The sequence below is a fragment of the Mixophyes fleayi genome, chromosome 3 (genome assembly GCF_038048845.1).
Source record: "Mixophyes fleayi isolate aMixFle1 chromosome 3, aMixFle1.hap1, whole genome shotgun sequence".
Classification (NCBI taxonomy): Eukaryota; Metazoa; Chordata; class Amphibia; order Anura; family Limnodynastidae; genus Mixophyes; species Mixophyes fleayi.
In genome coordinates this window covers 8,456,375-8,469,787 of record NC_134404.1, presented here as the reverse complement: position 1 = coordinate 8,469,787, position 13,413 = coordinate 8,456,375, and the positions used below count along the sequence as shown (strand labels likewise).

At 41.6% G+C, this 13,413-nt stretch overlaps 1 protein-coding gene across 1 annotated transcript in view; it reads right to left on the bottom strand.

Moving 5' to 3' along the window:
* Positions 1-10,961: 10,961 nt before the first annotated feature.
* Positions 10,962-13,413, bottom strand: part of LOC142142551 (vomeronasal type-2 receptor 26-like) — a 42,282-nt gene continuing 39,830 nt past the window's right edge. The window contains exon 6 of the mRNA XM_075200430.1: positions 10,962-11,851. Within this exon, the coding sequence (XP_075056531.1) occupies positions 10,962-11,851 (890 nt within the window). The remainder of the gene's footprint in view (positions 11,852-13,413) is intronic.

Here is a 13,413-nt window from a genome sequence, read left to right as displayed (position 1 = left end):
CTGGAACAGCTTCCATCTCCTTACCGGGATTTCTGAGATGTGTTCTTGAAGAAGAAGGCACCCTCTATTCCCCCTCATCGAGATTATGACTGTGCAATCAAAATCATTCCTGGTTCTAAGCTACCCAAAGGACTTACACACTTTCATTCCCGGAGACCAAGACGATGGAGGAGGACGTGAAGGAAAACCTTCAGAAAAGGTTTATCAGGCCCAGTAGGAGTGGGTTTTTCTTTGTATCCAAAATGGATGGGAGCCTGAGGCCCTGTATAGACTTGCGTGACCTGATCAAAATTACACTCTAAAAGACATATACACTCCATCTTATTTCAGTCTTTTTTGATCAGTTTATACAGGCCACAATCTTTTCCCTAATCAATTTACGATAAGCTTATAATCTTGTCCGGATATGAGAGGGAGATACGCAGAAAATCTCATTTAATATTCACTCGGGACACTATGAATATTTGGTCATGCTAGTCAGTCTCTGTAATGCCCCAGCGATATTTACAGATCTACTTAATAAGTGCTTGACGAAATTCCATGCTGGCGATGATGAGTCTCTGACTTAACATCGCCAGCATGTTCATAAGGTGCTCCTCAAACTTTGCCAATATCAACTTTATCCTAGGCTCAAGAAGTGCGAATTTGAGATTACCCAAGTTACATTCCTGGGGTATGTCATCTCCCCTAGCAGGTTCTCTATGGATCACAGCAAGTTTCAGGCAATCCAAGATTTGGTGCTCCCTACAAACTTGAAAACCATGTAGAGATTCATGGGCTTTGCAAAATATTACCGGAGGTTCATTGGTTCATTTCCTATCCAGGTGGCACCCATCCCAGCCTTTAACTGTAAAGGAGAAGACACAGTTAATTGGTCGCCTGTGGCTTTGACATCTTTCAAGGCTCTCAAGGACGCCTTTCTCTCCACTCCTGTCCTCAAGCTTCCAAATACAGAACTCCCGTTTGTCATTGATGTGGATGCCTCAGATGTTGGGGCTGGTGCTATCCTTTCTCAAAAGGATCCTTGGTATCAAAGGTTGCACCTCTATGCATATTTGTCCCTGAAGTTCTCATCAGCTGAGGTTAACTATGATGTAGTGAGTTATAGGCTATCAAATGGGCATTCAAGGAGTGGCGACACTGACTACAGGGGGCAGCTCAGCAGATCTCCATCTTCAGGAATCATAAGAACCTTCAGTACATCCAATTTGTGAAGACCTTGAACTCCAGGCAACCTCAATTGGCCTCTTTTTCTCCCGTTTCAAGTTTTCCACCAGGATCTAAAAACATCAAGGTTGATGCCCTGTCTCACAGTTTCGTATCTACACACCCCATTGCTCTTAAATCCTTCCCAATCATTTTTTCTACTTCCATTGCTTCTGGATTAAATCAAGATCTGGGCAAAACCCTTCATAAACTCCAACACCTGAAACCTCCCGGAACTCCTGCTGACAGGCTATTTGTTCCCGATCATCTTAGAAGGGCGGTTCTCATTGAATCTCATGACAGCAGAACTTCTGTAACGCTCTGGTCCTGCAGATAGTACCTGTCTTGTTGCCTGCATTCCATTCATCTGGAAACTGCCATGTCCCAGCATCAGACATTCTTCAATTCATTCATTCATTCAGCTATATTCAGATCTGTGCAGGTGCAAACCAATTGCACTTCAGGACCTCCTCCCTCTTTTTAATTGGCTAAGCACTTCTGGAGCACTATTTAAACCTCCTGGATTCACCTGTCTGGTGCCTGTTCTTCAAGCTCACTTCCTGCAGCCTGTGGTTCTGGTTCCTGTTTTCCTCGTGGTTTGCCTGTGTTCCAGTCTGCTCTCAGTTCGTGGCCTGTGCTGAACCATCGCTGTTTCAGTACCTCTCTTACCATCTCCAGTGTACTTCACCAAGACAGCACCGGTTCTCTCATCGCTACCACTCAGAGCCGCTATTACAGCTGTGACTCCTCAGCTGCTATCACGAGTTACGTCCGCTCCTCCAGCCTGCTCTCAGTCTCTGGCCATGTTGAACTATCGCTGCTCTAGTACCTCTATTACCATCTCTAGTGTACATCATCGTGACAGCTTCAATTCTCTCATCGCTATTACTCAGAGCCGCTAATACATCTGTGACTCATCAGCTGTTACTACGGGTTAGCTCCGCTACTCCAGCCTTCTCTCAGTCTCTGGCCGTGTTGAACTATTGCTGCTCCAGTACTTCTATTACCATCTCCAGTGTACATCATCGTGACAGCTTCAGTTCTCCCATCGCTACCGTTCAGAGCCGTTACTGTCTCTGTGACTCATCAGCTGTTACTACGAGTTACCTCCACTACTCCAGTTTGCTCTCAACCTGAAGCCGTGTTGAACTATCGCTGTTCCAGTACCTCTATTACTGTCTCCAGTGTACTTTATTGTGACAGCTCCAGTTCCCTCATCACTACCGTTCAGAGCTGCAATTACATCTGTGACTCATCAGCTGTTACTATGAGTTATCTCCACCACTCCAGGCAGCCTTCAGCCTCTGGCTGTGTTGAACTATTGCTGCTCCAGTACTTCCATTACCATCTCCAGAGTACTTCATAGTGACAGCCTCTGTCCTCTCGTTGTTATACCGCAGAGCACCTATTCTCCTAGTGACTCATTGGCTGCTGACCATCAGCCTATATTATTGTTGTGTCTGTATCTATACCACTTGTCTGTGGACTCCATCGTCTTCATCCACTTCACCTGGTTCTTCTACATCGTTCTGCTGTACGCTCACTCACGGGACCACGACCTGCATGTTTGGTGCCGCTAAGACCATACCTCCTTGCGGAGATTCCTGGTGAAAACCACCTGCCTGTCAGACTCCATGCCCATGGGTGGGTCTAGCCATGTTCTGCAGAGCCTAGGGATCTATTCCCAGTAAGCCAACCGTGACAAGTGGTATACACTTCGCATAGCTCCGTCACGCCCCCGTTGCTAGGAATGGAGAATTGAATGACAAGTCAAGATTTTGCAGACAAGTATGGAAAAGATCCGAGAATTACGTGATCTCGCCCACACGTGCTCTGAGAACCAATCATAGAGCAGATTATTGGAAAGTATAGCTTTTCCAAAATGAGAGACAGCACCTTTCAAGGCGTGAGCTGCGGGTCCTGGCAGAGGCCGTTATTCACAAACAAAATGAGGCTGTGGGCATTTACTAAGAAGTGCAAACCACTAAGGCAACATGCTGATATTAACTCCCATACAGTTTTTAAGATAACACTGGTAGTTGGCCAACGCTCAAATTAGTGCAAGTCTTACTTGTCAATATTACAAGGCCTTGCCCAAATACCTCCTGTAATATGTCTCCCGTATCTGTCACTATTTAGAGTATATAAATATTGTTCTAGAGAGCTACAATATTAATGTAGTACATATTTTTAGAAACAAAAAATGTCAGTTCAACATCGCTATGTCACCTAAGGCAAATAGTGTTGTGTGTCTCTACATTTACATTTTTTTATTGAAAGACACGCTATTATAGTGTGTAGCTAAATGCATGTTTCACAATGTCAGCTGGCATTATTATATGGCTACATGTAGGTAACTGTGAAACAGGGAGAACATTTATAAACAAACTAATGTGTTATACATATTCCAACAAGCCGTCAGAGGCGTGAACAACATGAGGCCAGGGAGGAGCCTGAGGAGGAGGAGGGGGAGGAGGCATCCAGGGAGGAGCCTGAGGAGAAGGTGGAGGAGGCATCCAGGGAAAAGCCTGAGGAGGAGGTGGAGGTGGAGGAGATGGCCGGTGCGCTGGCATGGGAGGAGGAGAAGGCCCATGTGGAGGCCTTTGTGGAATGTAGGTATTTTTAACAAACAAACTGATATTTTTGTTGTTGTGGGTAGGCCCATTATAGTCATCATAAAGCACTGTTTTCACACATGCCATTTGCCCGATAGCTAGTTATCCATTTAAAAAACGATTAATCCTCCGACTACTAATGTGTTTAGCATCCCATTAACCTTTGCAGACATTTTAAATTTACGTCACACTTTACACTTCTGATTACGTCAAACATCACCCCAAGAAGTAATTTATGAATGATAAATAATGTAAGCATGCTCATTTTTTTTATTTCCTTGTTTTTAACAGCTCAAGAAGACACCAGAACAGGAGAGGTGAACCCAGCATTGGTGGGTTCACTCCTCCAAAAACTTAGAAAATATTTTAAAAAAATAAAAACCAAACAAATTCTGATTTCACAAAATGATATGGTTCGGTTTTATTTTTATTTTTTTATTTAAATAATCTGTTTATGTTGTTGCCTATTCTACATTTGTTTATATAAAATAAAAATGTGTGTGTGTTTATTATAATGTAATTATCAAACATGTATTCATGTCACTTTTGCAAATAATGATTGTATATTTATCACATAATAAAGCTTTATTTTTCATGGGTTACAACATGGTTGGCAAAGGTTCAAAGTTCGGTTAACTTTTTTTCCCTTTATTCAGGCCCACAAAGTTGAGACAGAGAAGGGCATGGTTGGGAATTAAACTCATGGCCCCTGTGCTGTGAGACAGAAGTGCTAGCCTCTAAGCTATCATGCTGATGGAATGTGGCCTGCCTAGTTTTTTTGTACAACTGAGTACATAACATAACATAACATAACATACAAGCCGTAGATGAATAAAAAACAAGGTTTCAAGACAAAATAAAAATAGTTATATTTACCTCAAAAGAACCTGTCCCCTGCAAAATCAACCCTCCCTCCTCCGAGTCTTAGGCCATTCAGTAGATCACGTTTGAACTACAGAGTAAAAATCAAGCTATCAAGTGTTTGTGTGTTACATGAAAACAAACCATTACTTTCGTTATTAGCTAAATACTATCCTAATACTAGCCCTTGAAAAAAACAAAACATAGGCTGGTTTGGGCCAAGCTCCTGTTCTGTTCCTATCATTAATGAATAAGGCCCTGAGTCATGAGTTCGATTCCTGACTCATTTTGTAACTGTTGGGACACAAATTTTTTGCATATATTATTAATTTTAATATATATATGCATGTTTAATTATGCTAGCAAATTAGATGCATTTGCATCCACATGCACTCAGTTCAACTCAATCACATTATACGATCTTTAATGTCAGTGATTAAAAAGGTGTGTTGATTTCACTGAGTAACACTTTAAGATCAATTTTTCAAAGGTAATCTAATTATATAAATGCTAGCGCGAATAATAAGGTGTCAAGAATTCGATACAATATACACTTGATTGATTGTGTTTTAACATTTGTAAAAAAAACTCTTTGCACCTCCCACATTTGCCTTTACGTAATATCGTCTTATCTTTGAATAAGAAGCGGATCTTAAGATGAGTGATTGCTTAAGATCTATTGCATCCTATTTTCCATTGCTTAAAAGACTTAAGATGGGCGTGTCTTCGAACTTCCGTTCCTTGTTGAATCGCGAATTTCTTATCTTCCCGTTTGTTCTTAAAAAACTCATAGCAACTTATGCACAAGATAAGATCATTAATGAATCAGGCCCAATGAGTTGGAAGCAGGAATAATGGGCAAGTATAAGGATCTGAGCGACTTTGATAATTGCCAAATTTTGATAGCTAAACGACTGTGTTTGGAGGATCTCCAAAGCGGTTAGCACCTACCAAAAGTGGTCCAACGAAGAACAATTGTTGAACTGATGACAGAGTCGTAGTTGCTCAAGGCTCACTGATGCAGATGGGGAGGGAAGGCTAGGCCATCTGGTCCAGTCACACAGATGTGCTACTGTAACACAATGACTGATGTGAATGTTTTTTATGCATTGGCAGGAGCAGCTCAGAGCTAGATTCTGCACAGCTGTATAATTATCTGGGCTCTTACATGTCATCCTTGTGCTATGACTACTGATGACTTCTGCACCTGGCGTTGTCATCTTAGTATGTTCAGTACCTGCAATTAAGCATGGGAGTGATATAGGTATTTCAATCTAACACTATATATTCTGGTCTCACTGTGTCTCCAGTGCTGATAGTCTTATCTTCTGGTACTAGTAATCTCAGCTACTTCTATCTTTGTTATGAGCCAAGAACTGCCATGGTTTGCTTCCCCTCATGTCTCAGATGTCATGGGACATAATTTCCTGCCTCCTCATTCCGGCCGTCAGCATGGCAAAGGATGGGATGCTTTGCAATTATCGGCGCAACCCCGCCAACAGAACAGCCGGGCCCGTGCATGTAATTAATTAGCTGCATCCTGGAGGGCTAATTAGGACCTCTTGACTTTTGTCCTCTGACTGGTCAGTTATAGTTTTTAAGCCAGGAAGGGGTTAGCGTTCTATGTGTGCACATTTTGCTAAGCAGCTCTGGTCCTTTATAGTCCTTACTACCTGACCTGATTCTGGTTTGCCACGTGGCAGTGAGTGCTAATTTATTTATTTGATCTTGATAATCTTCAACATGCTTTTGAAATTGGATAGTGACTAGGATTTCCCACATGCCTTCCAGGCAGTTTACTAAACATAACTACATGTTGATTCTGTCACCCTTTGCAGGATAGATTTGCTGTTGCTAAATACTCTGGCAGCTTGGTCTATCCAGGGCTAATTGATTACCTGCCAGCTATTCACTTGGTGTGACACACATCACTTCAGATGACTGCTGTGAGGACACAGGGCTCTCAGATCACTCAGGGAACCAGTTGCTTAAAAATAACTCTTTTTTATTGCGTAACAACACTCAGATTTATCTATAAGCAAATATTATTAATAAAAATCCCAGAGATTTAGCGCTACCTAATGTACAATTCTTTTGTTCACAGTGACTCTAATAACACCCACTCCAGTCAGATATAGTAAGAAATCACTGCCTCATGGATGCTGGCCGTCAGCGCCAATATAATCTACAGGACCAGTCTCCCAATGGTCACAGAAACTCTCTGGTTACTAATAATAATAATGTTAGTGTGAGCCCCCCGCAGCCCCAAAACACTAACCAGCCACCGTGTATCCCACAAATATGGCTAATTCATCTCCAGCTCGCAGAAAAAAATCTGTAAACATAGAAAAGTCAGCCATATTGTGTTTCTCCTGTGAAGCCACTAACTGTACACCCAGCACAGACCTCTACTTGACATGCACAACATTATGAAATCCCCGACTTTCAAAATGGGGCAAATTGTTTACCAAATTCTGAAAAAAAGACACATTATTCAAAAAAAACTAACTCTCCAAAAAGAAAGCATTGAAGCAATAACATTTCAAGAAAATTATGTTGTAAAATATCCTGTACATTCAACTATTATTTCCCCCCAACAAACAGAGGAACAGTGTCATTTTGTAAACCAGGAAGTGGAGAAAAACGGCAAAATTTTAAAATTTAAACTAGTCCTATGTAGGGATGTGCACCGGCCACTTTTGGTGTCTCGTGTTTTGTGTTTTGGGTTCGGATTTGCTTGAGGTTTTGGGTTCGGATTTGTTTCACAAAACACCTGACGAAAGGTTTTGGTTCAGATTTAAGGTTTTGGATTCGGATTTATTTTGAAAAAAACATAAAAAGTGTTAAAATCAAGTTTTTTTGGTTTATTTTCTCTCCTACGCTATTATTAACCTCAATAACATTCAATAACAATCATTTCCACTAATTTTCAGTCTATTCTGAACACCTCACAATATTGTTTTTAGTCCAAAACGTTTCACCGAGGTAGCTTTCTGGACTGCATAGTGGAGTGGTCCCGGTACCCAATTTGGTACCGGGGCCACAATACCTCCTCCGACTTTCAAGTGTAGTGTTTCTAACTTATAAACACCACAGTAGTTTGAGCACGTAAATACCTCTTGTTTTAGACGACCATGGTACTGAGCATTCATCATTGAGATCCCATCAAGTATGTGAAAGACAGACAGGGTCGAAGTGTTATTTGTTGACTTTGTTAACCAAAAAACTGTCCCTGTTGCAAATATTTGTGCAATGAAGAGTGACTTTTTCATTGAAAGGCTCAAGCTTTCCAGTGTAGTGTTTCTAAGTTATAAACAGTACAGTAGTTCGAGGATGTCAATACCTCTTTTTTTTATTGTGACAGGGCATTTAACTTTTGGTTTAATTTGTTTAATTGGTTTTAATTTTGTTTTACTTTGTGCTCATGGCAAACGACTGTTGGACGGTCAATTGTTTTGTGAAAGACGTAGCGGTCTTACGACTTCCCCTCTTGGAAGATGACCGACTAACAGCAGCAACAGCAGCAGTAGCAGAGGTAGGCATACCGCTGCAGGATTCCTCGGATGAATCCCTTATTGAAGAGGACTCAGTCTGGCTGGTGACTTTGGCTGCAGGACTGAATCTGATGGAGATCGTGGAGGAAGTTGACGAGGAGGGTGTTGCTGGTGTGTATCCAACAGGACCAAGGGATTTAGGTGTCCCTGTACTGATGACGGTCCTAGCCCCAGTTCCTGAACTAACCACTGAACTATGAAGGTTATTCAGGTGACGTATAAGGGAGGATGTCCCTAGGTGGGCAAGATCCTTACCCCTGCTTATTTGAACTTTACATAAGCTACATATGGCCATACATTGGTTGGCTGGATATGGATAAAAATAACTCCAGACCGAAGAGGTGCATTTTTTGGTCTTCTGACCAGGCATGACAATGGGCTTTTTAATCCCATGGACCTCAGCTGTTTCCCCCCCTGGTGCCTCATTTACAATAACCACATCAGCATCCTCATCATCAAGTTCCTCCACATCGCCAGCTACATCAATAGCCTCCTCCCGAGCCACCTCTTCCCGTACAGTGATGGGAAGGTCAGGCTTGACAACCACCAACACCCTTGGACTCGCCTTGGGGATTTGTGATAATTTCTCTTTAGAAGGCAGAGTTGTTTGCTGTTTTGTTGCTGACAGCATAACTCTCTTCAATTTTTTGAAGGGGGGGGAGGAGGAGGAGGGCTAAGATCCTTGGGTGAAGCTGAACCACTAGTCATGAACACGGGCCAGGGCCTAAGCCGTTCCTTGCCACTCCGTGTCGTAAATGGCATATTGGCAACTTTACGTTTCTCCTCAGATGATTTTAAGTTTCTCTTTTTGCTACTTTTACTGAACTTGGGCTTTTTGGATTTTACATGCCCTGTACTAGGAGATTGCGCATCAGGCTTGCCAGACGACGTTGATGGCATTTCATCGTCTATGTCATGACTAGTGGCAGCAGCTTCAGCATTAGGAGGAAGTGGGTCTTGATCTTTCCCTACTTTATCCTCCAAATTTTTGTTCTGCATTATATGTAGCACAAGAGAGTGTACCCCTAAGCCACACACACTCGGCAAAGCCTTTAAAAATTATATGCGGCACAGGAGAGTACCACTGGACTGGAGTTATACAGCAGTACCACTGGATTTATACTGCAGAATCAGTGAAATGTGTAATATGGCAGTAACAATAGACTTATACTGCAAAATCAGTGAACTTTGTAATATTGCAGTACCAATGGACTTATACTGCAGAATGTGTGAACTTTGTAATATTGCAGTACCACTGGACTTATACTGCAGAATGAGTGAACTTTGTAATATTGCAGTACCAATGGACTTATACTGCAGAATGAGTGAACTTTGTAATATAGCAGTACCAATGAACTTATACTGCAAAATCAGTGAACTTTGTAATATAGCAGTACCACTAGACTTATACTGCTGAATCAGTGAACTTTGTAATATAGCAGTACCAATGGACTTATACTGCAGGATTGTTTTGGGATATTTTTTTTTTTTTTTATAATTACTTTTTTTGTAATTTTTTTTATAACTATTTTTGAAATTTTTTATAATTTAGGAATAATGGGGAAATAACAATGCCCTTAGAAGGACAGAGCACAGGACACAGCACCACTGGACTGAACAGGACACAGCACAGGACCCAGCAGCACCACTCAACTCAGAAGGACAGAGCACAGGACACAGCACCACTGGACTGAACAGGACACAGCACAGGACCCAGCAGCACCACTCAACTCAGAAGGGTAGAGCACAGGACACAGCACCACTTGACTGAACAGGACACAGAGCACAGCACAGCACAGCACAGCACAGAACAGAACTGAACAGCACGAGATATAGCAGGACAGAGGACCACCTAACACACCCTCCCTCTACCGTGATCAATGCCCGAGTGAAGATGGCGGCGACTAGCGGGGAATTTATAGGATCCGAGTATCGCGAGATCCGACAGCGGGATTATGACTCAGAGCCTCGCTTTCAGTTTTGCAATTGGCGGGAATACCCGGATCTGTCTCAGATCCGGCTCGGATCCGCAACATTCGGGTGGGCTCGGATTTCAGAAATCCGAGTGTGCTCATCTCTAGTCCTATGATGTCATTTTTTTTATTTTTTTTTCTGATTTGGCAAGCAGCACCCTCAGACAGTTCTTCCCTTCATATACCAATATTCCCACAAACGTCCACTAAATCCTGTAATCTATCCTTAAGCAATTAAGAAAGTGTCATCAGCTGGAGAGTTGAATGAGCCATCATCCAATCAGAAGCCACTAGCTAATGGTGCCAGTTGTCATCATCATTATCATGTATTTGCACCTACCCTCAAGCAGTCGTAAAGATACAGCTCCTGACAGACATGTATGTGTATCCGTGCTGGTCTGGCTTACTAGTAATTCTGCGTACATGCCCTTACTGTGCTTGGCCTTTGTTAGACTGTCTCTTCCCTCACCCATTTTGCCCCTCCAATTATAGGGAGGAGAAAAATTTAGATGCAACAAAGTTTGAATGTGCACATGTACATGTGTTCTCTATGTTGGCATGCACAGTGCAATTTTATGTGTTTTACACTGCGCAGACAGGTGTACACCCCTCTCTGCATCCGGCCCTTTATGTGCAGATTCACTGAATATACCATTAGAATTATACAATGTACGTTTTTAAATTATTCTTTTAATGTTTTATAGTACATGGGTATATTATAAAGTTATTATTGTTTAACAGGGAAAATGATTTCATTTCTCAAGCAGATGTCTTCTTGTGTTAAGTTCTGGTCTCCATAAGATAATGTAACATTTTGGGAAAAATATACAGCTTAAAAGTCCAGCACTTGAAGTTAGTATTGCAAAGATCTCCACAGCCACCATGTATTTCCCTTTGGTGCTCAGATAAACCGGGATCATTGTAATCCAGACACTGCAGAAAACCAACAGGCTGAAGGTGATGTATTTGGCCTCATTAAAACTATCAGGTAAGGTCCTGGCCAAGAACGCTGTAATAAAACTACTGGCTGAGAGGATTCCCATATAACCCAGAACAGAGTAGAACCCAGCAACTGAACCTTCATTACACTGTACAATAATCTTTCCCTGATAAGAATGAGTGTCCATCTCCTGGAAGGGTGGAGAGATAGTCAACCAACTTATACAGATTAACACTTGAACAGATGAACACAACAACACTACATAATTAGATAGTTTCCAGTGTTTCCATGAACATCCGGGTTTGGTGGCTTTAAAAGCAATGTAAACCATGATAGTTTTGCCCAAGACACAAGAGATGGCTACTGTGAAGAGGACTCCAAAAGAAACCTGACGCAGCATGCAGGAGACATCCACAGGACGTCCAAGGAACAAGAACACAGAGAGGAAGCTCAGCATGATGGAGACCAGGAGGAGGAAGCTCAGGTTCTTGTTATTGGCTTTCACAATAGGTGTGTCTTGGTGCAAAATAAAACTTATAAGTATCAGAAAAGTTAAAAAACAAAACACAATAGACGCTATTAAAATAAAGACAACTATTGTGTCATTTGTGTAGGACAGAAATTCCAGAACTTTTGGAACACACTGATCTTTCTTCTCATTGGGCCATTCATGGTCTCCACATTTTAGGCAGTTTTCACTGTCTGGAAAAATAAAACAACACACAGAACAGCTGTAGGTTGCTGAGATTACTAACATGTACTTATATTAACTTACAATATTAAACTACATGAATTATTATGAAGTGGTTTATAGCTCATAGTTTGTGTCATTTGCAAATAATACATCTACTATATTGTTCTATTATTTCCCTAAATTCAGGAATTTTTCCCATTGACAATCTGATTACTTAGTTAATTGTTTTATGGTCATCTGTGAGGTTCTTCTCTCCCTCAGATAGACACATTCTGGGATAGTGATGGATGTAGTTGTTCATTTTCTCTTTCTGGAATTCTATTGTTAGGGAAAGGCACTGGAACTGTGGATTCCATCCGACCTGTCTGGTTTGACACTACCTGTAATGGAGTTTAACATGGAGTAGGTCTTTGTTAGGGACCCCAGCAAGTAAGTATGGTCTTTGCTGCTAGCGCATCATCTCCATATAGGTACCAAACATTGCTGGTACGTAGGACACCTCAGAAGATAGAAATGTCTGAATAAACTGTAGCTGAAAATACCAGGAATACACTTGTGACAAGGGGACAAAATGTCTGAGTAAGATATGACACCATACTGTTGTGTCAGCTGGTTTGAATTGTGCCCAGTAAATGAGGGGATGGAGAGCTGTCATTGATGCAGAGGGTGTGAGCTCATGTGCCCAAAAATCCAAGATGGTGCCCAGCTGACACTTGCGAGACCTAAAACTGAGAGCTGGAGGATCCGCTGCGAAACAGCTGTTGTAGGAAGAAACTATATTTGCAGATTCCTGTTGGTGATCTCAGATGTCTCTGGAGGTACATTACTATTCTAATACTTTGAGGAATCCTCCTTGCCAAATTTGTCATTTTTTAATAAATATGTGTATTATCCAAAATAGCTGATTTCAATGTTTCCAGTCAGCACCTTACTAAATATATCTGCTTTTGCTATTGCTATGTTCTTTAACATTAAGGATTTAATTAGATACTTCCTCACCTTTCCTCTTGCACCCCACGCACCGCAATCCACATGTTCACAATGACACCCAAATGCTCTTGATCCTCTTCTCAGCCTCATTTGTCCACATCTGTCTCCTATTACTACACTGTTCTGCCTTGATACAACAGTCGCTTTCTACAACATTGCATTGACAGCAGTCATAGAAGACAAATCTCCAGCCAATCACATCTTTCCTCTTGTGATCTCTTGTGAGTTCCTCAAAACTACAAATGTATTCTATCTTTTTATTACTGTGCCCTCTCACATATCAAGCAAACCTACTTCAAATGCTTAATATCTACCCAGTCTCCCAATCCTTGTTGTCTCTTTGTCATCTTTAACTTATTTCTCTGCCCTCCAAATCCATCCCCTCATTCTTTCCACACTGTTTTTAACATCACTATCAGCTTAAAAGGGAAAAGTCGCACTATCCATCAAGAAATCTCCTTTTGTCACATATATCAACTCAAAATTACCATCTTGTCCTCTTCCTTGTACACCCCAAGTTCTTTAACATTACTGAGGATGAGTTCTTCACACTCCTCTCTTTCTTTTCTCCAACAACAGG